General features: G+C 31.3%; 1 protein-coding gene across 3 annotated transcripts in view; it reads right to left on the bottom strand.

Moving 5' to 3' along the window:
• cacna2d1a (calcium channel, voltage-dependent, alpha 2/delta subunit 1a) overlaps window positions 1-27,850 on the bottom strand; it is a 107,006-nt gene that overhangs the window by 17,229 nt on the left and 61,927 nt on the right. For 2 of the 3 annotated variants that reach the window (XM_051107212.1, XM_051107214.1), the window contains exons 8-25: window positions 26,232-26,301; window positions 26,057-26,107; window positions 23,385-23,484; window positions 22,568-22,726; window positions 21,446-21,550; window positions 20,357-20,435; window positions 19,736-19,785; window positions 19,557-19,646; window positions 19,398-19,472; window positions 19,239-19,319; window positions 16,045-16,119; window positions 15,515-15,586; window positions 14,966-15,037; window positions 14,456-14,517; window positions 12,616-12,692; window positions 5,115-5,175; window positions 4,918-5,018; window positions 1,763-1,844 (exon numbers count right to left, since the gene is read on the bottom strand). In XM_051107212.1, coding sequence (XP_050963169.1) covers window positions 1,763-1,844; window positions 4,918-5,018; window positions 5,115-5,175; window positions 12,616-12,692; window positions 14,456-14,517; window positions 14,966-15,037; window positions 15,515-15,586; window positions 16,045-16,119; window positions 19,239-19,319; window positions 19,398-19,472; window positions 19,557-19,646; window positions 19,736-19,785; window positions 20,357-20,435; window positions 21,446-21,550; window positions 22,568-22,726; window positions 23,385-23,484; window positions 26,057-26,107; window positions 26,232-26,301 — 1,462 coding nt within the window. Of the gene's footprint in view, window positions 1-1,762; window positions 1,845-4,917; window positions 5,019-5,114; window positions 5,176-12,054; window positions 12,079-12,615; window positions 12,693-14,455; window positions 14,518-14,965; window positions 15,038-15,514; window positions 15,587-16,044; window positions 16,120-19,238; window positions 19,320-19,397; window positions 19,473-19,556; window positions 19,647-19,735; window positions 19,786-20,356; window positions 20,436-21,445; window positions 21,551-22,567; window positions 22,727-23,384; window positions 23,485-26,056; window positions 26,108-26,231; window positions 26,302-27,850 lie in introns of all 3 variants that reach the window. The other variant, XM_051107213.1, reaches the window with a different exon arrangement.

The raw sequence follows: 27,850 nt of genomic DNA, 5'->3' as shown, positions 1-27,850 counted from the left end.
TAAAAACTCATAATTGCGACCTTATTTCTCAGAATTGCAACTTTATTTCTCAGAATAGCGATTTTTTTTCTCAGAATCGTGATATACTGTAAACTCACAATTATAAGAAGTAAAGTCAGAATTGCAAGACATCAGCTCACAATTTCGAGAAAAAAAGTCACAATTGTGAGATATACACTTACAGTTCTGAAAAAAGGTCAGAATTGCAACTTTATTTCTGAGAATAGTGACTTTTTCTCAGAATTGCGTGATATACAATTACAAGAATTAAAGTCAGAATTGTGAGATAAAAAAGAACTCTTTTTTCTTGTAAATGTGAATTTCTATCTCACAATTGCAAGGTTATATTTTGCAACTTTTTTCTCAGAATTACGAGTTTATCATGCAATTCTGATTTAATTTCTTAGAATTGCGCAATTATATCTCATAATTCTGATTTTATAACTCGCAACTGTAAATTTATATCTTATAATTCTGAGAAAAAAGTCAGATTTTGTGACATACACTCGCAACTGAATTCCAATATATAGTCACAACTTTTACTTTTTTTCAGAATTTCATGATATAAACTCACAATTGCGAGATAAAACTCGCATTTGCGGGAAAAAAAGTCAGAATTGCTTGTTTATATCTCTCAATTCTGGGAAAAAAGTCAGAATTGCGAGATATATACTCCCAAATGCGTGGAAAAAGTCAGAATTGTGAGAAAAAAGTCAGAACTGTGAGATATAAATTCCCAATTGCGTTGAAAAAGTCAGAATTGTGTGAAAAAAGTCAGAATTGTGAGATATTTGCATTTGCGAGAAAAAAAATCAAAATTGCTTGTTTTTATCTCATAATTCTGACTTTATTTCTCACAGTTCTGTTTATATCTCTCAATTCTGGGAAAATAAAAACTCAGAATTGCAAGATATATACTCCCAATTGTGTGGAAAAAGTCAGAATTGTGAGATATAAACTCCCAATTGTATAGAAAATTCAGAATTGTGAGAAAAAAAGTCAGAATTGTGAGATATAAACTCCCAATTGCATAGAAAAAGTCAGAATTGTGAGGAAAAAGTCAGAATTGTGTGAAAAAAGTCAGAATTATGAGATATTACTCCCATTTGCGAGAAAAAAAAATCAGAATTGCATGTTTTTATCTCATAATTCTGACTTTTTTCTTGCAATTTTGTTTATATCATGCAATTCTGAAAAAAACCCCAGCAAAACTGTGGCTATGTCTTATATCATAAGTTTATATCATACAATTTGACTTTTTTCTTAGTAAGTGAGATATATAACAATTGTGAGGTATAAAGTCAGAAGTGCGAGATATGAACTGACTTCATAACTCGCAAAAAAGCAAGTTTATATCACGTAATTCTGAGAAAAAAAGTCTGAACTGCAACATAGTTTTCACCACTGAATAAAAATAATGAAATAATAATAATCTCACAATTCAGATTTTTTTTTTTCAGAATGGCATGATAAAAACTGAAAAAGTCTGAATTGTGAGATGTGAACTGGCAACTGTGAGAAAAAAAAGACAAAAGTCAGAACTTTTTTTTTTTTTCAGGGCGTAAAAGGTCTTCCATACTTGACAGCCCATATGCTTCCATTGTTTGGAAAAAAGCAGCATGAACATAGTTCAAAACTTCTTCTTTTGTGTTCCACTAAAGATAGCCATTCATGCAAGTTTGAATCAACATGAGGAGAGTGAAGTTAAAGTTAAATTCCATTGCCATTGTGTATTTTGCATTTATAATTCAGTGCAACTCACAGTCCCTGTTCGTTCCAGTATTTGGCCAGTTCAGCAGTGATGCCGGCGTCCAGCAGCAGTCTGTTTATTAGCTCCATGTTACCTAAGGAACCATACACAAAAAATAGGCTTCTATTGACATCTCGCCATCCCTTTACCATCGCTTTGACATGACAAGTATCAAAATGACTCTCACACTACAGGAGCAAAATCTAACAGAAGATCAATAGGCACAGAACAAAGCTTTGCGTCATTATAAGCTTCACCTTTGACTTGATAAATGCATAAACACCTGTTGGTCATGAGTAAGAACAGGCTCCACATTCTGACCTTTGAGGCAACCGATGCCAAAGTCATAAAGAAGTAGAACTTCATAAAAAAGAGAGCGAGACAGTGATCCAAAAACGAGGCGGAGAGCAAGTCGGGAAAGTAACACGCAGATTAATTTTCCGAGACGTGGAACACGATTGTATTCTCCGGCTGTATGAAACGGCAGTAAGCGTTCAAAGGTTTTTCGATTTTTTTGGTGCGGGCACATTCAGAACGTTAGAGTGTTTTATAACATCGCACTGCAGTTCATTACCGCAAAGTCTTTACGACAAAACACACACACACTTCAGAAAGAGCAGCTGGTGTACAACTTTATTCCGCCCCCCTCTGTACGCTGCATGCTTTTCATTAGGACCTGATTGAGAGCAGTGCAAAAACACAATTCAACTGATCCGCCTGTGTTTGACAGTGAGGAAATCATGGACTTAAAATACCAGGCCTCTGTGACAAATAGCCACAAAAAGGAGCGTTTACAGTGCCATGTTTTGCCGGTTACAAAATTTTATTGTCTACGCTCACAAGAAAGTTTTATTCTGTGAGTGAGAAAACAGACAACAACATAATGAGTCAAAATGATTGTCTGTTGGTTAATGTGAGTGAATTTTTGTTTTGTTGCTTTACTAAATTAAATTGCATTACATTAGATTAAATGTGTTAATTTAATTTAAATTAAATGCAATAATTCATTTTAAATTAAATGTGTTAATTAATTTAATTTAATTTAATTTAATTTAATTTAATTTCCTAGACCCCACCAATGTATCCACACCGTCTCTCGCTTTCTTTTTTTCTGTGACATGTCCTGCTTTTTCTCTTTCACACGGGGTAATTGGTGCACAATTGGGGAAGGGGGGTGGGCTCGTAGGTATAAAGTATTACAGCCAAACCTACACATTCAACACATGTGCACCAAACCAAGTGATTACCGCAGCACCAACTGATCTTGATGAGATCAAAGCAGCCTGTGGAGAGGAAGGTGAGGGGAAGGGGGGGTGTCTGTGTGTGGGGGTAAAGGGAGGAGGTTTACTTAGCGTTAACACGGTCAACAGGAGAACAATAAATATAATTAGATTCAAACTGAAATACACAAAAGCCCTAATTTAATCAAGAAAAGGTGTATGAGGACTGCTTTTGATGTGGACGGCTTGCTTTTAAACACAGAAGACGTAGTGGGATTGTGAATAGAAGCTTTTGCCTCAGCAAGAACTCAAAATGATTCCAATTAATTTTTATTTTATATAACATTCTCTTGCTATGAACTTTAATTATTACTAAAACACAGATTTATATTAAATCTATTTTAAAATGTCTAATTTAATTTAATAATATTAGTGAATAAAAGAATTATGATATTTTTGTTTGTAATTTTTTGCCAGTAAACAAAAATAAATAAATAAATAAATAAATAAATAAAATGTGTGATTTAATTCAGTGTTGTTACTAAATTAAAATACAGATATTTCTTTATTTTTGCCAGGTAAAAAAATGTGTAATTTAATTCAGTATTATTATCAGTATTATTACTGAAATAAAATATGGATATTTCTTTATTTCTATATATATATATATATATATATATATATATATGTATATATATACATATATATATATATAAATGTGTGTGTGTGTGTGTGTGTGTTAAAATGTGTATTTAATTTCAGTATTATTACTGAATTAAAATATGGATAATTAATTTTTTGCCAGGAAAAAAAAAAAAAAATATATATAAAAAATATATATATATATATATATATATATATATAAATTTAGTATTATTTAATAATTTAGTTATATTAAAATGTGCAGTGCCATTATTTAATAATATTACAAATTAATATTTATATTACTGTTAAAATGTGCAATGATATAATTTATTAATATAATACAGTAATATTTATAGCACTGTTAAACATGTTTAATAATAAAAAATATATATATAATATTATATTAAAGCTGAAAATAATGTAGAAAAAGTAGTGTAATGATATTATTTGGTAATATAATTGTAGTAATATTCAAAATACTACAAAAATGATAAAAGTGTCCTAAAATGTGCAACTGCAATATTCAGAAATGTTATTTATAAGACTATGCTAAAAACTGTTTATCCACAAATTCCAGTAATGTATTAAAATGTGTAATTATTTAGTGACACTGTATAATGCAGTAATATTTATAATGCTGTATTAAAATAATAATAAAAAAACATAGTGAAATGTGAATTATATATATATATATATATATATATAGTTGCTTATTAATTTTTTTTTCTTTCTTGTCCGACTGTCAAATTATTAGCAATATATCTGTAATTCCTTCTTCTTGATTGTTTGTTCCAACAATATTTTTGTTTTATTTAGACAATAAAAAGTTCATCACATCTTAAAAAACGTACTTGTGTAATGACATAAATGACTTGTGTAATGACATAATTTAGTAATATAATATAGTAATGTTTATAATGTATTAAAAATTATAAAATTGTATTAAAATGAGGAATAATACTATATTGAAAACTCTAAAAACTATATTAAAAATTCTACCAATTTATTAAAAATGTGTAATGTTATTATTTAATATTTAATTTAATTGTATCATTTAATTCATTTTTACTATTTTAAAGTACAGCAACTTGGAATTCTGGTCAAATCAATTGCAATTAGCTAAAAGCTAAAAGTAGCTGCTACATTTAAGTAACGTTTTAATCAAGATTATGTCCTCATAAACTGCTTGCTACCCCCTGAGCAGCCCTGGGAATGAACTCTGAACCTTTAAACTAGCAGTATGAGTCCCTGACCTCAAATCCAGTTCTGGATTTGAACCAGAAAGCTCCAGAAGATACTCACACAGCTGGTTGTTGGGCGTCTTTGTGTCAATGTATTCATTGAAGTCGATGAGGAATTGTGTGATGTTGTCACTCTGAGCTTTAAGGTCTGTGCAGTAATCTCTAAAACATGGAAAAACAACAACAACAAACAAGTAATGAGTGTGTGAGTAAATAGCCACAGTATTGTGGGGTGAACTATCCCTTTAAGAAACTGACCTGGGTGCTATTAAAGTATATCCATACTCTTCAAATTTGTCCACCTGCAGACTTTCAGCAACTGAAAGAAAATAGGAAAATATGAGAAATCAGTAAGATCAAAGATGATTTCAAATAAGTTCTGTCATTACAGAGCGGAAAATAATACGACACAGATAGATACGGAATAAAAACAGACCCCAAAGCTTAGAGGTACATTCAAAATGACCTGACAGTGAAACACAACTCTACAGAGAGAGGGCTGCCGCACAGCAGATTGTAAAAATATGTCTGTGAGCTTCTGTCTAGTAATGCGGTTATCTGTGCTGACACCCTGCTGTTTAGGCACACGACCTCACATATGGGTGGCCCAGAAAGAGAAAGTACAAAATTTTTACGCATTATCTCAAAATATACATGTACAGTGATTTTTAAAGAAGTGGAATAAAAAAAACTCTCAAAATAAAAACTCATAACATAAAATGAAATAATATAAAAAATAATAAAATAAAACGTAAAACAACAATTTTTTTAAGATTCTGCACTATGATAATAGATTCTAAAATAGAATAGCAGTTAATATATTTATAAATACACTACCAGTCAAAAGTTTTTGAACAGTAAGATTTTAATGTTTTTAAAAGCAGAAATATTGCAAAATATTGTTTTGCCATTTAAAATAACTGCTTTCTATTTAAATATATTTTAAAATGTCATTCAAATTGATCAAAAGTAATGATACAGACATTTATAATGTTACAAAAGCTTTCCATTTCAAATAAATGCTGTACTTCTGAACTTTCTATTCAGCAAAGAAACCTGAAAAAATTCAACTCAGCTGTTTTCAACATAATAATAATAATTATAAATCTTTTCCAAGCAGCAAATCAGAATATTAGAATGATTTCTGAAGGATCATATGACTGGAGTAAAGATGCTAAAAATTCAGCTTTGAAATCACAAAAATAAATTACATTTTAAAATATATTCAGATAGAAACCAGTTATTTGAAATAGTAAAAATATTTCAAAAATTTACTCTTTTGCTGTACTTATGGATAAAAAAGAAATGCAGGCCTGGTTAGCAGATTTCTTAAAAAACAAAAACAGAAAACAAACAAACAAAAAAAAACATTAAAAATCTTACTGACTGGTACTATAAATAAATAAATAAATACACAAATAAATAAACTCTCAAATTCATCATTTTTCTATATATTTATGCATGTGGGTATGTTTGTCCTTTCAGAAACCAGATGACAAGACTCAAACATGTGAGAGGTCAGATGTTACATCCAGGTTCAAACATGAAGGAAAAGACAAAAGGGAGAGAAAAACGGTACTTGCCAGTTTCTTCTGAAGGGTCAAATGCCGCACAGAAGGAAGGGAGGGAGCGATTTACCGAGGAACGGAGGGAAAAAGAGGCAGAGAAACAGGGTAAAACCACAGGGGTCAAAGGTCACCAATATTTTATTCACAGAACAAGCCTTGAATAAAAATATTGCGTTCTCATGTAAGGCTTCCACTAGTCGTAAATTAAAAGACAAGCGACGTTAATGAATTATGCATTCACATGAGCCAAAAAAGATGACGGATGGGAAAAACGCATGCAGACAATAATCATAAGTGACTCGGTTCAATATTTTGTTAATGCAATGACATAGACGTTTTTAAATGTGGCCAAACTGTCAGTGGCTGCTGAGTTTTCAAATGATTTACATTAAACTCAATCTCCATGATGGTGTCAGGTTAAAAAAAAGTGGTCAAATATGATTTAAGGGGTGTAAAATATATTTTAGCAGATGTGCTGTCACATGAACAAGCAGTTGAGAAACAGTAACGTTAAAGTTAACGTGAAGGTACACTGTCCTGTTAAAGTTAAAAAGGGACACACACATACCACATCCACACCTGGATACGAACACGTGGACCCAACACACACACAGAGGACATGCTTTCTAAAGAACAAGGCCTGTATTTTGTTAAACCGCCCCTTTACGAGGCTTTGAAAGCATCCAGATGATTCAGAGAGCGAATGGAGCGGAGATAAAAGCACCGGTTCAGAGCACAAAGAGCCACACTCATGTCCTCTGCGGTTTCACCTTCCAAACCTCCACGAAAACATCTACTCCACTAAACATCTCCTGATGCTCTCACACGTACAGTACACACACTTTCAGAAAGACTCGGGCCCGGTGAGTAAATGTGATAGTCACACTTCGTGACGCTCATAACTGTGACAAGTTGCAAGGAGAGAACACATCTAAACTGCTTTACTCAGCTGGGAAGCATTTACACATGCAAAGCAGACGTAGAAAGCGAATGCGTGTGTGTTTGTGTGTGATTTTGATGCTGTAAGTGTAGAGCAGGTGCTAGTATTAGAGATAGGCCGATAAGAAAATGTAGTTTAAAACACATGCGCCAAGTTCTTAGAAATGCCTCTTTGTATTTGTGTTGGTTTCATATGGTTTTGAATTTTTAACAAAAGCTTAAGTTTAATGACTCAAAAACTGTCATGTGGTATAACCATCAAGTAAAAAGTAAAAACATATTTTTCTTACACCCTAAATCTGTGTGTACACTTTATATATTAGTATTTTAAATACATATTTTTAGACGTTTAAACATTTAAACAAACATCAAGAATTGTTATTCATAAATATGATAAGATTTTTAGATTAAGTTGCACCACATGACACTTAAAATCACTTTTGTTTTGTTTTTAAAGGAATGTCTTCTACTTGTCAAGGCTGTGTTTATTTGATCAAAAATACAGAAAAATGTAATATTGTCAAATATTATTACGATTTAAAAAATGGTTTTGTGTTTTAATATACTTCAAAATATAATTTATTCTTGTGATGCAAAGCTGAATTTTTAGCATTACTCCAATGCTGATTTATAATCAATGTTGGAAACAGTTGAGCAGTTTTGGAACCTTTTTTTGATGAATAAAAAGTTTAAGTGTACAGCATTTATTTCAAATAAACATCTTTTCTATCAATACAGAAAAAAAGGTCTTTCATTTAAGCAATTTAACACATCCTTGCTGAATAAAAGTATTAATTTCTGTCAAAAAGAGAAAGACTAAAAATTTACTGCCCCCAGACTTTTGAACAGTAGTGTATATGTTTTATTCATAAAAGAATCCTTAAAAAAATGTTTTACAGGTTCCAAAAAAAAAAAAAAAAAAAAAAAAAAAGCCGCACAACTTTTGATTATAAATCAGTATACACTGTAAAAAACAATTTGTTGAGTAAACTTAAAATAATTTGTAACTTGGCTGCCTTAAAATTTTAAGTTCAGTAAACTCAAAAAAGTTTATTCAACTTGAAATGTTAAATTATACTAAGTGACAACTTACATATTTGAGTTGAATCAACTTAAAATTTTACATGCCCATCTGTTAAGTTTAGCAAACACAAATATCTAAGTTGTTGCTTAGTACAAATGAATATTTCAAGTTGACTAAACTTATTTTAGTTGACTGAACTTAAAATTTTCAGACAGCAGGGTAACAAATTATTTTAAGCTGACTCAACAAATTGTTTTTTATTTTTTCCAGTGTATTAGAATGATTTCTGAAGAATCATGTGACACTGAAGACCAGAGTAATAACTGAAGAAAATTCAGCTTTGCATCACGGAAATAAATTATATTTTAAAGTATATTAAAATAGAACACCATTATTTTAAATTGCAATAACATTTCGGAGTTTTACTGTTTTTTTTCTATATTTTTACTCAAATAAATACAGCCTTGATGAGCATAAGAAACTTCTTTAAAACATTAAAAGTCTTACTTATCCCAAACGTATGAACAGCAGTGTTGTTACAGTGCTTTTTTCTATATTTCTGCATAAATATAACCCAAAATGTCATCAGATTGTCACAATGGAGCTGAAAATAGAATCGACAAAGAGAACCCAATCAAACAAATGAGACAAAAATACTTTGTCATCTATTTATTCAGGAAAATGATCCAATATCATATATCTGTGAGTGGCAAAAGTATGTGAATCTCTAGGATTAGCTGTTAATTTGAAGATGGATTAGAGTCCATCTGTTCAGAGGTATTTTCAATCGATGGAATGACTATCCGTGACTACATGTTTTATTAAAACAACAGAGATCTATCAAAGTCTGATCATGTTTGTGGAAGTGAATCGTGGCACGAACAAAGGAGATCTCTGAGGACTTCAGGAAATGAGTTGCTGTTGCTCATCAGGCTGGAAAAGGTTACATAAGTTTGTGAAGTTGCAAAAGAACCCAGGGTAAATTCTAAGCAACTAAAGGCCTTTTTCACATTCGCTAATGTTCATGTGTCCACCATCAGGAGAACACTGAGCAACCTGTGCATGACAGAGTTGCAAGAAGAAAGCCAAAGCTCTTCAAAAAGAACATCACCGCCCATGTGCAGTTTGCTAAGGATCATGTGAACAAGCAAGAGGGCTGTTGGAGAAATGTTTTGTAGACAGATAAGACCAAAATAGAACTTCTTGGTTTAAATGAGAAGTGCAATGTTTGGAGAAAAGCACACACTGCATTCCAGCATAAGAAACCTCTGAATCACATCTGTGTAACATAGTGGTGGTAGTATCATGGTTTGGGCCTGTTTTGCTGCATCTGGGCCAGGACGGCTTGCCATCATTGATTGAACAATAAGATCTGGATTTTTTCAGCAAATTCTAAAGGAAAACGTCAGAACATCTGTCCGAGAACTGAATCTCAGGAGTAAATGGGTTATGCAGCAAGAAAATGACCCCACGTACACAAGCCGTTCTACCAAAAAATGGTTCAAGAAGAATGGAAAGTCAAAGTCTAGACTTTAATCCAATTGAAATGTTGTGGAAGGACCTGAAGCCAGCAGTTGATTGGAGAAAACCCACCAAAATGACTAAGTTGTTATAAGAAACTTCACCTGCAGTTATTGCTAAAAAATGGGGTCACACCAGATACTGAAAGATCACATACTTTTGCAACTAACAGATATTTAACACTGGATCATTTTTCTCAATAAATAAATGACAAAATATATATTTTGGTCTCTTCCTAATTGGGTTGTCTTTGTTAGCTTTCAGGACTCTTTCCAAAGATGAATTTTCTGATTTTTTAAGAGCGTTACTGATCTCATCACACAGTCATGAGGGTCTTTAAAGGTCCTCTTAGATATGATTTCCAATTAGATATAATTCTTTGATATAATTTCCAATTTATGATTTCCAAAGATTAATTTTCTGATATTTTAAGACAGTTATTGACCTCATAACATAGTCATGAAGGTCTTTAAAGGTCCTCTAAGATATAATTTCCATTTAGATATAATTCTTAGATATAATTTCCAATTTATGATTTCCAAAGATGAATTTTATGATATTTTAAGACAGTTATTTGCCTCAACATACAGTCATGAGGGTCTTTAAAGGTCCTCTTAGATATAATTTCCAATTAGATATAATTCTTTGATATAATTTCCAATTTATGATTTCCAAAAATGACATTTTTTATATTTTAAGACAGTTATTGACCTCATCACACAGTCATGAGGGTCTTCAATGGTCCTCTAAGATATAATTTCCAATTAGATATAATTCTTTGATATAATTTCCAATTTATGATTTCCAAAGATGAATTTTCTGATATTTTAAGACAGTTATTGACCTCATAACATAGTCATGAGGGTCTTTAAAGGTCCTCTTAGATATAATTTCCATTTAGATATAATTCTTTGATATAATTTCCAATTTATGATTTCCAAAGATGAATTTTATGATATTTTAAGACAGTTATTGACCTCATAACATAGTCATGAGGGTCTTTAAAGGTCCTCTTAGATATAATTTCCATTTAGATATAATTCTTTGATATAATTTCCAATTTATGATTTCCAAAGATGAATTTTATGATATTTTAAGACAGTTATTTGCCTCAACATACAGTCATGAGGGTCTTCAATGGTCCTCTAAGATATAATTTCCAATTAGATATAATTCTTTGATATAATTTCCAATTTATGATTTCCAAAGATGAATTTTCTGATATTTTAAGACAGTTATTGACCTCAACATACAGTCATGAGGGTCTTGAATGGTCCTCTTAGATATAATTTCCAATTAGATAAAATTCATCTTTGGAAATCATAAATTGAAAATTATATCTAGGAATTATCTTATATTTTAAGACAGTTATTGACTTCATCACACAGTCATGAGGGTCTTCAAATGTCCTCTTAGATATAATTTCCAATTAGATATAATTCTTAGATATAATTACCCATTTTTGATTCCCAAAGATGAATTTTCTCTTATTTTAAGAGAGTTATTGACCTCAACATACAGTCATGAGGGTCTTCAAAGGTCCTCTCAGATATAATTTCCGATGATGAAATCGCAGCACCACATAACTTTGATTTAAGACAACCATTTTTCAAATATTTATAATATTTAAACAAAATTGCTCCAATGCTTCGTTTCTAAGAAATAATAGGATCGGTAAAAAATTATTCTAAACTTTTAATTAAGGTTCTCTTTTTGAGAATTTCTTCCTTTTTATTATAATATCAGGAAACGTTTTATCACCTTGAGATTTTTGACTTAATGCCTTCATAAATATTAAAATGAATTTATTTCACAAATAAAAAAAAAAGTTTGTCATAGAATATGTGTATATTTAAGTCACTGTAAGTGTGACTTGAATATGCATTTTAATGTATCTTTTAAAATAAAATTAATAGATTATTCATATAATCGTAACATTTGAAAAAGCTGCATTAATTGAAATTCATATTGCTTAAATTATTGTTTAAATGAAGTCTTTACTGAGAATAAGCAGGTCAGAAAATTTAAATGGTAATTCCATCTGAGCCAGGATATCACAAAAAAACAATATCAGCCGATCTCTAGTGAGTATCACTGCACACTTTTAGAAGGAAATACAGAAGGAAAATACTTTAAAAATACTTACTTGAATCATCTGAGGGTTTCCAATCTATAAACGGACAGGGAAAAGAGGAAAGGGAGAGAGAGAGAGAATAAAAAGGGTTTGGGAAAGGCAAGATGAGGAAAGAACATGAGGGATTTCACAATATTTTATTCAACCCCAGAAGCTTTGAATAAGAATATTGTACAGGAACTGTGAGGGGCATTTGAGATTGACTTTCCTCTCCCAAAAGCCACATGAGAGAGGACGAGAGGGTAAACATGGGCACAGAGGTGCGTCTGGAAGAAAAACCAGGGGTAATATGCACAAGGTGAAAGGCTTTTGCTGTTAAGTGAGTCGTCGCCCCGTCTGGCTCACGCTCTTGGAGACAAACCACAACTGAGGAACCACGCTGTTACATCTCCGGAGGAGGTGAGGGTGTCAAAAAAGAGATGTGAAATGGACAAGAGGGTGTGGGGTTGAGCTGTAGGCGACTCTCTGGATAAAAACCAGGAGCTCATGCTACGGCTTCTGGCCTCTGAGGCCAAGAGATCGGCATTCCGATCCCTTTGATAAGGATGCAAAAATGTGAGTTACGGTACTTACATCTGGCCTGAGTGATGGTGTCTGCTATAGTGGCCTTGATGTAGCTGACACTGTAATCAGGTAGAACTAAAGCAAGACTACAGAGAGAAGACATGAGAAATAAATGATTGTAATTTACAGATTTCAACTCAAACGTAAGAGATTTCAAACTCAAACCTAAATTACTCCGTCAAAAGTGTCCTTATGGAAGTTTAATGTTAAATTTCTGTTCAACAGGGTTCAACGTGACTTCAAACAGTGCCCTCTAGTGGCACTGTTGAAAAACATTCATATGTTCATCTGTACTCTACAGAAACAAACACATCTTCACACAATAAAAACATGTAAGAAAAATAAAACAAAACAAGGCAAAAGCAAAAGCAAAGCAAAAAACAAAACAAAAAAAACAAACATAAATAAATGTAAAAAATAAAACAAAGCAAGGTAAAGCAAAAAATAAAATAAAAATAGAAACAAGACAAAACAAAGAAAATAAATAATGACAACAAAGACTTAAGATAAAAACAAAATAAACCTAAAATAAAGTAAAAGTAAAAAATTAAATATAAACTAAAAAAAAGTATAATTAATATACTACAATAAAACAGAAGGCCAAAGCAAAAAATAAATAAAAACAAATAAATAAACAAGACAAAAACAAAATAAAACAAAATAAAAAATGAAGTAAATTTATAACATAATATAATATAATATAACAAAACAAAGCAAAGCAATAAATAAATAAACAAACAAATAAATAAAAGACAAAAACAAATGGCAAAGGAAAGCAAAAAAATTAATAATAAAAAAAATAATAAAATAATTTCCAAAAACAAAAATTAAACAAAAATAAAGTAAAATTATAATATAATATAATATAATATAATATAATATAATATAATATCATATAATTCCATTAATTTATTTATTTATAAAAGCAAAGCAATAAATAAATAAATAAATGAAAACAAGGCAATAAATAAAAAACAAGGCAAGGCAAACAAGGCAAGGCAAAGCAAAAATTAAATAAAAATTAAGAAATGAAAACATAATATAATATAATATAATATAATTTAAAACAAAACAAAAGACAAAAGCAAAGCAATAAATAAATAAACAAATAAATCAATAAGACAAAAACAAAATAAAACAAAAATAAAGTAAAATTATAATATAATATAATATAATGTAATATAATATAATATAATATAATATAATATAATTCCATTAATTTATTTATTTATAAAAGCAAAGCAATAAATAAATAAATAAATGAAAACAAGGCAAAAACAAGGCAAGGCAAAGCAAAAATTAAATAAAAATTAAGAAATGAAAACATAATATAATATAATTCTATATATAGATATAGAATTATCATATCTCATAATATAATATAATATAATATAATATAATATAAAACAAAACAAAAGACAAAAGCAAAGCAATAAATAAATAAACAAATAAATCAATAAGACAAAAACAAAATAAAACAAAAATAAAGTAAAATTATAATATAATATAATATAATATAATATAATATAATATAATATAACAAAAGCAAAGCAATAAATAAATAAATAAATGAAACAACAAAAAACAAAGCAAGGCAAAGCAAAAACTAAATAAAAAGAAAGAAAGAAAACAGTATAATTCTATATATAGATATTGCATAATATAATATAATATAATATAATATAAAAGACAAAAGCAAAACAAATGACATAAAATAGTGATAACAAAAGACATGACAAAAACAAAATAAAATAAAAAAATAAGTAATAAAAGTATAAAATAAAATTAAATAAAATACAATTAAATACAATTAAATAAAATAAGACAAAAACAAAACAGTTTCTCAGACCTGTAGTCTGTGGCATTGACTGGGCCCCAAGTGTAGGTTCTCATGCCTCTGTCTATATAACGCTGCAATAGAAATAAAACAACACTTAATTTAGTTTAATGAACTATTGGTCTAGTGTTACTTTAGAATAACTAGTATTGTAGACCAGTGGTTCTCAACTGGTGGGTTGCAACCCAGAAACATTTAAAAGATAAATGCTACTCCAACTCTGCACCAATCTGTCATTTTTTTTTACAAGAAACATATGATCTCTCCGCCATTAGTATGGCAAAATAAACATGGTTTCTACCGACCAGAATGTGTTTTGTGCAGTAAAATATTACCAGAGATGTTTAGAAACTAATAATAAAATCCAATAAATTCATTTGAACATCTTAGGGCCACTTTTGTTTGCTTTTGTACAATTTTCAAACAATTTATATGCTGTTTTCATTCGGCCTCCAGTAAATAACCAGGTTCTGAAGCAAAACCAGCTGAGAAGCACTTCCTGTTTAAAACAAGCATAATTACCTCATCTTGAGATTTCATTAGTGTTTGAAATCTCTTTTGATCCTTCTGACCGTCTATCATACTTCTTCTGATCTACAGACAGAGAGATGACTGATGTCAATACAGTACATTAGTGGAGCACTTTGAACTAAAAAAAGTGTTTGCCTTCATTCACGACTGGAATCTAATATCCCTTTAGTCACCCTAATGTGAGAAAACGAGGGCTGGGAAGTGAGAAAATTATATTTTTTATTAACTTCACTGTTTGTTGATGTTTCCATAATCACTTTGTTATGACTTGAACATCTGTACAACAGAGCAAGTCAAGTTACAAAATCAAAATCACACCAGTCATTCTAATACAAGAAAAGCTTGAATCTGAATGCTGATTTCATATTTTAGCTCACCTAAAAATGACAATTTTGGATTTACTCACTCTTGTTTTTAAAAAAAGGAGAAAGTCAGTTGCGTCCAGTGTTGTTTTGGACCCCATTTGCTTTCACTGTATTGACAAATTAGTTTTTTGGTGCGTTTCGCATTAGGAAGAACATCATACAAGTTTGCTCTCACCTCCACTTTCACTTCATCCTCTAGTTCTGCATCCAAGAAGTCCAACGTCACGGGTTCCTGAGACTTGAGATCCTGCAAGCATAACAACAACAACTTTCAAAGCAAAACCGTAAATCAATACGCCATATTTGCGCGCAGAAATATTTACCAATGAGTCACTTTTTCCTAGAAGGAGTGCCCAATGAGGAACTGTTTCTCAGCATATCTACTTTGTTCCACACAAAGTGTTCACTAATCCCATGGATCACTGACTAAACATTTACTAATTGTCATTGTCGATTGTAATTGTTACATGCATGTGTTTTGAATGAACGCTCTCTTCGCCATTTCATCTGTGAACTAAACAGAACGATTGTGTTTGGATTGTACAAATGATATTTATTACGAAGGACAGATGACTGCTGTGGATGTGGGTGGCCTGTGTTATTTCATCATAACCTGTAGTGAAGGTTTGATCATACACATGGTTATGGGAAGCTACTTTTAACAAAAGAGAAAGAAACATACAGCGATGAGTGAGAGAGTCGTACCTTTGGCTGAAGGTTGGGATGAAGTAGCACGTAGCCGTTGGGATCGATGGCGAAGTAGTATCCATTTGGTCCGAGCTTTATAGAAAAAAAGACAAGAGTAATAATTGTTCTGTAACGTGATACATTTGGTTTTGCTACTGTACCTTTAAGACCGCTACATGTAAATGACGTTTGTTATTATTGGCTAACCTTTTGGCCTGTGAAATGTTTATAAACACTTCCACCAGGCTGGCAAAAGTAGTTCATCAAGTTTAAGATTGGATGATTCATTTTTGCTGCCTAGTGTCCACAGACAGCATAAAATAATAAAATAAAATAAAATAAGAAATACTGTTGTCTAGTTAAGGTGAAACTATTAAAATATATATTAAAAATAAAATACAGTGTCTTCTCTTCCTGTTGTCCAATTTAAGCTTCAATCTTGATGATGACTTAAAAATAAATTATTTAATTATTTATTTTTTTAATAGCGTGTCAAATGCATTGTTTGCAAATTTGTCCTTTTGGCCTTTCAATGCCATTTAGGTAATTTAATGTACAGCTTTGGTCAAATCAAAGAAAGACAGAAATATCAGTACTATATTTCAATACTCAGACAATTTTAGAGAATTACAAAAATTTTTGGATCAGTTGATGCTGGATAATAACACTGTTAAATGTCATTTTTTAAGGGGAGGCACTGCAGACAAAAACACATTTTTTCATGCACCAGTCAAGTTTGTGATTTTAGGCTTTTTAGTTTTTCTTAAAAAGTGTTTTTCCAGACTAATGGAAAGAAAACATCCAAAGGACACTGTTATTTGTTTCTTTCATAGCACTTTATCTATTTGTGTAAACAGATTTCAATTACACACATATTTTTAAAGGCCGTTTTCTCTAAAAGGAGTTTTTTCTCTAAAACTGAGCCATAAATCTCCACTTCGGTAGCACTTACACACACCAAACTTTGTATTTTTTTTAACTCCTGTCTATATTCTATATACAGAGGGATTTGTTCATACAGTCATGGCCAAAAATATTGGCACCCTTGCAATTCTGTCAGAAAATGCAACGCTTCTCTCTGAAAATTGTTCCAGTTGCAAATGTTTTGGTATTCATGTGCTTATTTTTGTTTGCACTGCAACAACACACACAAAAAAAAACAGAGAAGAAAAGTCAAACTTGATACAATTTTACACAGAACTCAAAAATGGACTGGACAAAATGATTGGCACCTTGTCAAAACTGTAAGAAATGACTGCTTTTCCAGCATGTGATGCTCCTGTAATTTGTATTTAGACACACCTGTGGCAAGTAACAGGTGTGGGCAATAAAGTAATCACACTTGCAACCAGATAAAATGGAGAAAAGTTGACTCAACCTTTGTGTTGTGTGTCACACTGAGCATGGAGAAAAGAAAGAAGTGTAAAAAGCTGTCTGTGGATTTGAGAGAAAAAAATTGTGGGAAAACACGGACAATCTCAAGGCTACAAGTCCATCTCCAGAGATCTTAATGTTCCTGTGTCCACTGTGCGCAATATCATCAAAAGGTTAATGCCCATGGCACTGTAGCTAACCTCGCTGGACAAGGACAGAAGAACAAAATTAATGAAAAATTACAATGAAGGATTGTTCGAACGGTGGATAAAGAACCTGATTAACTTCCAAACAAATTCAAGCTGACCTGCAGACACGGGGTACAACAGTGTCAGTATCCGTCACCATCTAAATGAAAAGGTAGGAGACCCGCTATGGTAGGAGACCACTGCTGACACAAAGGCATAAAAAACGTTATGTGACAAAACCACAATCCTTCTGGGAGAACGTACTGTGGACAGATGAGACAAAAGTAGAGCTTTTTGGTAAAAGACATCATAGCACTGTTTACAAAAAAAGAAATGAGGCCTTCAAAGAACAGAACATAGTCCCTACAGTCAAACATGGTGGAGGTTCAAAGATGTTTTGTGGTTGCTTTGCTGCTTCTGCCACTGGATGCCTTGACTGTGTGAACGGTATCATGAAATCTGATGATTACTAAAGAATTTTGGGACTCAACGTAGTGGCAAGTGTCAGAAAGATGCGTCTCCAACAGAGGTCATGGGTCTTTCAGCAGGACAATGACCCGAAACACACTTCAAAAAGCGCTCAGAAATGGTTACAAACAAAGCGCTGGAGAGTTCAGAAATGGCCAGCAATGAGTCCAGATCTGAATCCCATAATACACCTGTGGAGAGATCTCAAAACAGCAGATGGTAGAAGGCATCCTTCAAATCTGAAAGACCTGGAGCAGTTTGTAAAAGAAGAGTGGTCCAAAATTACAGTAGAGAGGTGTAAGAAACTCATGGTTACAGGAAGTGATGGATTTTAGTTATATTTTCCAAAGGGGATGCTACCAAATATTAAGTTAAGGGTGCCAATAATTTTTTCCACTGCATTTTTTGGGTTCTGTGTGGCATTGTATCAGATTTGACTTTTTTTCTCTGTTTTTTTTGTGTTATTCCATGCAAACCAAAAAAAAAATCTGACAGAATTGCAAGGGTGCCGATATTTTTGGCCATGACTGTATATAAAAAACATTTTATTCCCCCCAAAAATGTGAAAATATATTGTTTTTAGTATTTTTTTGAATTATAAAGTGACAAAAAATGAGATTCCCTCTGTAAAAAAATAGGACTCTAATATGTCAAAGAAAACTTAAACAAGATATTTGAAACTGACTTTCATTTCTTTAATTTAACAATGTGATAACAAATTATTGGCTTACAAGTATCAACCAAAATCTAAATATGAGTGCATCCTTAAAATATTTGAAATTTTAGGACTGTGAAAAATAAAATAATAAAACTTCATTATATAAAATGTGTATCAAACTCATTCAAACTAATAAAAAGTAGGACATTAATTATGAGAACTCAAACAAAAGGTCAAAATAAGGCACAAACATTTTCTTTGCTTACACTGAGTGTGTATGTTGTATTATTTAATATCAAACTTTTATTTTAAAAGAACTAGGACAATTGTTTAACATAATATGACCCCTTTAAATTTATTTGGCAGTGAAAAGAAAAAGAAAAAAATAACATTTACTAAACACAAGGAATGCATGACCCAGCTGCTACAGGTCAATGCAACGCTTGTGCAAGTTGTTCGATGTTGCAAACTATCAGTCGTAAATTAATAAGTGCAGATCGCACCCACACGCTCTCACGCCTTACAGTGTAATGTGGAGTCAGTCTCTTGATGTCGTCCAGAGACACGTCTATGGCCATCACCCCCAAAATCAACTGGCTCTGGTTCTGCAATTGATAACGAGGACATTAAAACACATCGGGTTCCACTTCAGTTCATCTGATTCACAAGACACCAATTTTCACCTTCTTGTCTTGACTGTTCTTTGTGTTGGTCTTATTAAACACTGGCAGAGTGCCTGTAATCACAAGGCCCAGTTCCTGCAACACAAAATACAATCAAAACAGCTATTTAATACTTCAGAATCAGCCTAATTTAACTCTACTAGTACAGATTTGACGTACAAGAGCGTCGACGTAAACGTTGGTCCACTGCACAGTTTTTGCTTTATTATCTTCTTTCACCATGGGTCTACCCAGCACATCCAGGTACTCCTGAAGGTTAAGAATACTGGTTATTATCATACATAATGCTGGACAGAAGTCACATTTATGTGGATGCTGCACTGGCTGTTGTCATTTACCTGGGTGTTGATCCTGATGGCTCCAATAGATGGGATCTCATAATAATAACCTGCAGGAGACATTAACACCTTAATACACTACCAGTCAAAAGTTTTTAAACAGTAAGACTTTTAATTTTATTTTAAGAAGTGTCTTCTGCTCACCAAGCTTGCATTTATTTGATCTAAAGTACAGCAGAAACTTAAAATATTTTTACTATTTAAATTCTGTAACTGTTTTCTATTTGAACATATTTAAAATTTAATTTATTCCTGGCATTGCAAAGCTGATTTTTTAGCATCATTACTCCAGTCACATGATCCTTCAGAAATCATTCTAATATTCTGATTTGCTGCTCAAAAAAAAATATTATTATTATGTTGAAGACTGGAGTATGATGCTGAAAATTTAGCTTTAATCGCAGGAATAAATTACATTTTAATAGAAAGCGGTTATTTTAAATAGTAAAAATATTTCACAACATTACTGCTGTATTTTGCAGGCTGGGTGAGCAAAAGAGACTTCTTTAAAAAACATTATTTAATTTTACTGTTCAAAAACTTTTGACTGGTAGTGTACATGATCATATATTATATACATAAGTCTCTCAAATTCCTTAGCATTACATTTTAGTGCTTTACCTTTGTTATTGCAAGCCATCCATTGAATTGGCGTCTTATCGTAGTTATGCTGGCCCACAGAAAAGGTGAAGATTCGAACCTGCCAGAAAAGAAAAACAAAGTATATTAGCATGATTATGTTAGAATATCAGGTGAGTGTACGTAAATATTAACTTATGCTTTCTGGGGGGAAAAAAGCCTAACAAAACCTCCATTTGGACATTCGAAGACATCCTTATTTGTAAAAAATTACATATAATTAAATATGATCTAAAATTAAATATATAGTTTTTAAAAATGAGCTTACCAAGGCTGCCACTTTTTTTTTTTTTAATCAAAACACAGTAAAACACTAATATTGTGAAGTATCGTTACAAAATTAATATGGAATTTATTCCATGATTCTTCAGAAATCATTCTAATATGTTGATTTGGTGCTTAGGAATAATATCAATGTTGAAAACATGCTTCTATAATAATTATATTTTATTATAATGCATAATATTGTAGTGGTATGCATGATGCATTGTTTTTCAGGATTTAGAAGAAATTTAAATTCAAAAGAACAGCATTTATTTGAAATAGAAATCTTTTATAACATTATAGACATTTTTCATCTCACTTTTGATTAATTTAATACATCCATTCTGAATAAAAAACTATTATTTTCTTCTAAAAAAAGGACTTTTGCAAGGTAGTGTATATATACATTTTAAAAATGCAAAAAAGTTTCTTTTAAAGTTAATGCATAGTATTTAATATTAGCTGTACATAAAAATAATAAAGTCTATGGCATTTCCCGATTTGTTTGTGTGTGTGATCTTGTTTATCCTACATTGCGGGAACCAAATGTCCCTACAAGAAGAGTAAAACCTTCAATTTTTGACATTGTGGGGACCACAGGCTGGTGAAAAAAAAAATTCAAAATACTAAATGATGTTTTTCTAAAAGTGTAACAATGCAAACAGATTTTCTGTAACGGGTAGGTTTAGGGTCAGGTTTGGGTTAGGGGATAGAAAATTCGGTCAGTATAAAAACAACAAAAGTCTATGAAAAGTCCCCACAATTTGCAGAAACCTAACATGTGTGTGTGTCCATGTGGTTCCTCACCTTCTTCTCACGGTTGTACTCTTGAAAGATCTCTGAAGCTGTGTCTTCCCCTCCGTCAGTGAACAGCATGATGATCTTATTACAGTTTGCTCTTGAAACATTCATCTGTGAAAAGAACAAATCATTTTGGTGCAAGTTAGTGCAAAGATTCTGTCCAGAATTACAATATATGTAACAGAAAGACATGCAATAAACCACTGTGATGCCACAATCTATAATATTCATTGCTGCTGGTGGTAATAAATCAAAATCTTAAAGGACTAGTTCACTCCTGAATTAAAATTTCCCGATAATGTACTCACCCCCATGTCATCCAAGATGTCTTCCTGTCTTCAGTCAAAAAGAAATGAAGGTTTTTGAAGAAAACATTCCAGGATTTTTCTCCATATAGTGGACTGCAATGGGGATCAATGGGTTGAAGGTCCAAATTGCAGTTTTAATACAGCTTCAAAGGACTCTACGAGACTCCAGCTGAGAATTAAGGGTCTTATCTAGCAAAACGTTCAGTTATTTTCTAAGCAAATAAAAATGTATATACTTTTTAACCACAAATGCTCATCCTGCACTAGCTCTGCGATGCACATCTACGACTTCACGCATTACGTAGTCATGTTTGAAAGGTAACGTGTGGTTAGTTCTTCGCTGTAAACACAGGGTAGGTAGGTACTTCAGCCTACGGCATGCATGACCTTTCCAACGTGATTACGTAATGTGTGAAGTCAAGCTAGTGCAAGATGTGCATTTGTGGTTAAAAAAGTATACACATTTTTAATATTTTTTAGAAAATGACCTGGGATCGTGTAGAGTCTTTTGAAGCTGCATTAAAACTGCAATTCGGACCTTCAACCCACTGATCCCTATTGAAGTCCACTATATGGAGAAAAATCCTGGAATGTTTTCCTCAAAAACATTAATTTCTTTTCGACTGAAGAAAGAAGGAACATCTTGGATGACATTGGGGTGAGTAAATGATCAGGAAATATTAATTCTGGAATAAACTAATCTAGCTCCTTTGAAGTTTTATTGAGGAACCTACTAGCAAAGGCCACAAGGTGGCGCAACAAACTAAAAACATGCCTTGAATCCCTGGTTTGTTATTTAAGCTACATTATAGATTCTTACTGAAGAGAGCTGGTCAAAAGCCTCCTTAAAGCCGATTTTGTAGTCAGTGGTGCCATTTGCTGTGATCTTTTGTACCGCCTCCTTGAGAATCTTCTTATTGCGGACATTTGCTTGGACCAGGTTTTCAAAGCAGGCGACTGACTTGGCTGAATTGTTGAACTGAAATCAAACAAAAGCACTGTAGTTAGTTGGTAAGCTATCCATCAAAATCTATGTAAAATTATGAGGTGCAGCTCGCATACATGCAAGATCTGTTATGAAATCATTTTGCATCGTTTAGATTCAAGGCTTTGTTCGGGGTCCTCTATATAAGTCCCGTGGCTTAGTGCCAGCAATACACTTAGAGCACTGCTGGCTAATTTCATTAACGCCAAGCTAACGTCACACAGCTGGAGTCAGGCCATGAAATACAAGCATAAAGCTATTAAAGAAATAGAGGAAGAAAGTTAATTGAAAATATACAAAACAACTCACTTGCTTAAAAGCAAAACACAGAGTTTGTGATTTTTATTCTTGTCAGTAGTCTCACGAATAAAATGAAATAAACAATGCATTTCATAAATGAATTGCACAGCGTCTGGAGTAGAGGATGATGGGAAACATCAATAATTCTCTGGCCTGCCGCCTCAGCGGTGCCTAACTGAAACCGCAAAAAAATTAACTATGACGTTATGGATGCCTTGGAGGCTCCATGGCTCTGTTTCCCTCCGATTTTCTGGTCCTACTCAGCAGGAATCTAGATTTTTTTTGAGGAGTGTTGGGGGAGTTCATCATTTAAACACACTCTCAGCAACACACACATCTCCTGTATACTCACTGAGACGATGTTGACGTAATCATCGTCGGAGAGAGTCTCTAGCATCTCACTGACCGAAGTGCGAATGAGCTTCAGTGTCAGACCTGACACACTTCCACTCCTATAGAGAATTGCATATAGTTAGGACATAGTTTGGACATGTTTGTTGCTATAAAATCATTACATTTTGCTATAAAAGAAAAAAAAAAAAAAAAAAAATCCAAAAGACAGACATCAGACGAGAACAACTTATATAAATAAAATAAAATAAAATAAAATAAAGAGACACCTTATAGCTATGGACAGCCCAAAATGTTATATCAAGACAAAAATGTTATATCAAAATTATATAAATAAATAATGCTAAATAATTGTATGAATGAATGAATAAATAAATAAATAATACAAAACAACTTAATAATTCATGACAAAATAAAATAAAATTAAATAAAATTAAATTAAATTAAAATAAAGGGACACCTTATAGCTATGGACAGCCCAAAGAGCTGAAGAGAAAAAAAGTTGAAAAATATATAAATAAATAATGCTAAATAATTGTATGAATGAATGAATAAATAAATAAATAATACAAAACAACTTAATAATTCATGACAAAATAAAATAAAATAAAATAAAATAAAATAAAATAAAATTAAATTAAATTAAATTAAATTAAATTAAATTAAATTAAATTAAATTAAATTAAATTAAAATAAAGGGACACCTCATAGCTATGGACAGCCCAAAGAGCTGAAGAGAAAAAAAGTTGAAAAATATATAAATAAATAATGCTAAATAATTGTATGTATGAATGAATGAAGGAACAAATAAATAAATAAATAAATAAATAAATCATGCAAAACAACTTAATTTATAACAAAATAAAATAAAATAAAATAAAATAAAATTAGAGACAGACACCTTACAGTTATGGATAGCCCAAAGAGCTAAATAGAAAAATAAATAAATAAATACATAAATAAATACATAAATAAATAGAAAATAAATACATAAATAATACAAAACAACTTACTAATTTATAACAAAATGAATAAAATAAAATAAAATAAAATAAAAAGAGAGACACCTATGGACATCCTAATGAGCTAGAGAAAAAAAGGGGATTTTTTAAAATAAATAAATAAATAAATAAATAAATACATACATACATACATACATACTTAAATACATAAATACAACTTAATCATTTAAAAACAATAAAATAAAATAAGTTAATAAATTATTTATAAATAAATAATAAATAATTGTAAGAATGAATAAATAATAATACAAATAATAATACAAAATAACTGGAATGAATGAATGAATAAATAAATAAACAAACAAATAAGATAGACGTCAAAAATTTAAAATGATAACTTCGTTTTTAATAAAATAAAATAAGAGAAAAAAGGAATAAATAAATAAACAAACAAATAAATTAATAAAACGAAAACAACTTAATTTAAAAATAAATAAAGTAAATTAAAATAAGTTGAAAATAAATAAATAAATAAATAAACAAAACATTGTCTGACTGAATGAATGAATAAATAATAATGCAAATTATTAGAATGAATGAATGAATGAATAAATGAATGATTAAACAAACCAACCAACAAACAAATAAATAAGATAAAGTAATAAAACAACTTAGTTTTTAATCAAATAAAATCAAATTTAACAATAATATAACTAACTAACTAATAACTAAATAACTAACTAATATAAATAAAATAATTAACTAAATCAATCAATCAATCAATCAGTCAGTCCAAAAGAAAGACACCTTATAGCTATGAATAGCCCAAAAAACTCTAGGTGGAAAAAGCTGAGAGGAAACAGAACTAAAATCTCTTACTTAGTTTGAACGCTGGCAGACAACAAAAAGTCAAAAAGACACATCCAGAGAACACTAAACCCCATTTTGGCTTTTAATGGCTCCAGAACTGACACGCTGGATCAGGTTTTTATGGGTTAATAATCACTCTGTGATTCCAGCGGGAGGTGTGTGGGCTTTAGTGTTTAGTCATAAAGCTAAACTACATTGATTGGCTAAAGCTGATCTACACTAATGGGCTCAACGCCCAGACAGCACAACACCATCATCATTACTGCTGAGCAATAACAGAATAAACTCTTCCAGGCCATATTTTCTAACACAACAAGGCTAATTGCACTTGTAACCAAGAGACGCCCTTTAAGCATGATAAAATATACCACATAATGACATGTTAATGTTGTTTTTGATGGATTTTGTATTTCCGGGTCATACCTCTAACTGACTTTTCAGTTACGTCAACATTACAAACACTTTTTAACATCAAGCATGACTGTAATGTGCTTCTTCATTTCGAATGCAAATATTTAATGATGAATAAGTGGGGAATAACAGTTTAAGGCACATTATCGGAACAAAAAGATGCTTTTTTTTGCTTACACCGTTTAATATTTATAACCTGCTTCATATAATAACAACTTGGTTATTTATCTGCCTGCCAAGATTTCCAAAATAAAAATAAATGACTCTAATGCAGAACTAACATGAGCTCTTTAAAGCAGAGAGTGTAGAATAAAAAATTACATTCTGCAGATCAACCAATTGCTCAAAGTGCAAAACCGAAACAGGATCAGTTGCGAAAGACTTAGTGAGTGTATGAAGTTTAATAGTGAATCACAGAGACTTCACTTACGCGTCCACCAGGATCAACATGTCTTTAGGTGAAGCTGCACCTTGGATATACCTGCAGACACACAAACACACACAGAAGAAAAAACATCAGGCTTAACAAAAATGAGAAAATGAAGCACTTGCTATCTTTCTCACAAGCAAATACATATAAACTCAAGTAGCACAGGTTTGCTCACCAGGGCCTTCGGCGTACATCATACAGGTCAATCTTGTTTGGTGTGTTCCTCGTGTCAACCCAAGGGGAAGCTGGAGCAGACGGGATAATGAGATTTTGGGTTTATTATGATTATAATCTTCCCGACCTTCTACAATCACATCCAATTAAGAAGAAAAAAACATTTTCAAGTAGCAGTCACTGGAAGTAGAATTAGGTTTTATGGACATACACTGTAAAAAAGCTCAAAATAATTTGTTACCCTGCTGCCTTAAAATTTTAAGTTCAGTCAACTAAAATAAGTTTAGTCAACTTGAAATGTTAAGTTGTACTAAGGAATAACTTAGATATCTGTGTTTGCTAAACAGATTGGTACGTAACTCAGCTGCCTTAAAATTTTAAGTTGATTCAACTCAAATATGTAAGTTGTCACTTAGTATAATTTAACATTCAAAGTTGAATAAACTTTTTTTTGAGTTGACTGAACTTAAAATTTTAAGGCAGCCAGGTTACAAATTATTTTAAGTTGACTCAACAAATTGTTTTTTTACAGTGTATATGAAAAAAAAGAATGAATGAATGAATGAATGAATTAACAAATAAATACATTCTAACAATAACATTAAAATTACAATTTAGGTTTAATATTTTATATTAATCAATAAAAAATAATAATTTTAGATAAACTGAATATTATTTTCATATTATAGAAAAAAATAAACAGCTAAGAGGTTATTAAAATTATTGTCCATCACAGTTCAACCTCATTTCATTTCTAATAAAGTAGATAAATATTATCAAGTACTGGTTCTTAAATGTAAGCTGATTTAATGGGTCTGTGATATTAAATAATCTCAGTATTTAATACTAAATATTTAATTTGATATTTAATACAAATTCATGTTTTTAATATCAATTTAATACAATGTAATTAAAAAGCAACATCATTTTGATGCTAAAGAAAAAATGTAACTACAGCTAAGAGTTGATCTATGGAAACCAGTTTCCGCCACGGAATAAAAAAGATTTTAAAAAGGTAATTGCGACTTTTTATCTCACGATTTTTTTCTCGCATTTGCGAGTTTACATCTCCTCCATACTGGACTTCATAACTTGCAGTTAAGAGTTTATATTGTACAATTCTGAGAAAAAACTCAGAAGTTTCATGAAATCTGATTTTATTTCTCGCAATTGTAAGTTTATATCACGCATTTCTGAAAAAAAGTCAGAAAGTCTTACTCGTATTGCGAGTTTCACGCAATTTTGACTTTATTTCTTGCAATTGCGAGTTTATATCTTGCTGTTCTGACTTTATAACTTGTAAATTCATATCTCACAATTCTGAGACAAAAGCCATAATTGTGAAATACAAACTTGCAATTGCGAAAAAAAAGTCAGAATTGTGTTTATTGTGAGTTTCATGCAATTCTGACATTATTTCTCACAATGGCGAGTTGATATTTTGCTATTCTGACTTTATAACTCAGTTGTTTATATCATGCAATTCTAAGAAAAAAGTCAGAATTGCAAGTAAAATCAGAATTGTGAGAAAAAGTATTGCAAGTTTATTGTGAGTTTCGCACAATACTGACTTTATTTCTTGCAATGGTAAGTTTATATCTCTCTATTCTGACTTTATAA

The sequence above is a fragment of the Labeo rohita genome, chromosome 4 (genome assembly GCF_022985175.1).
Source record: "Labeo rohita strain BAU-BD-2019 chromosome 4, IGBB_LRoh.1.0, whole genome shotgun sequence".
Lineage (NCBI taxonomy): Eukaryota > Metazoa > Chordata > Actinopteri > Cypriniformes > Cyprinidae > Labeo > Labeo rohita.
Note: the sequence above shows the minus strand (reverse complement) of the source record. Positions and strands in the feature narration are given on the sequence as shown.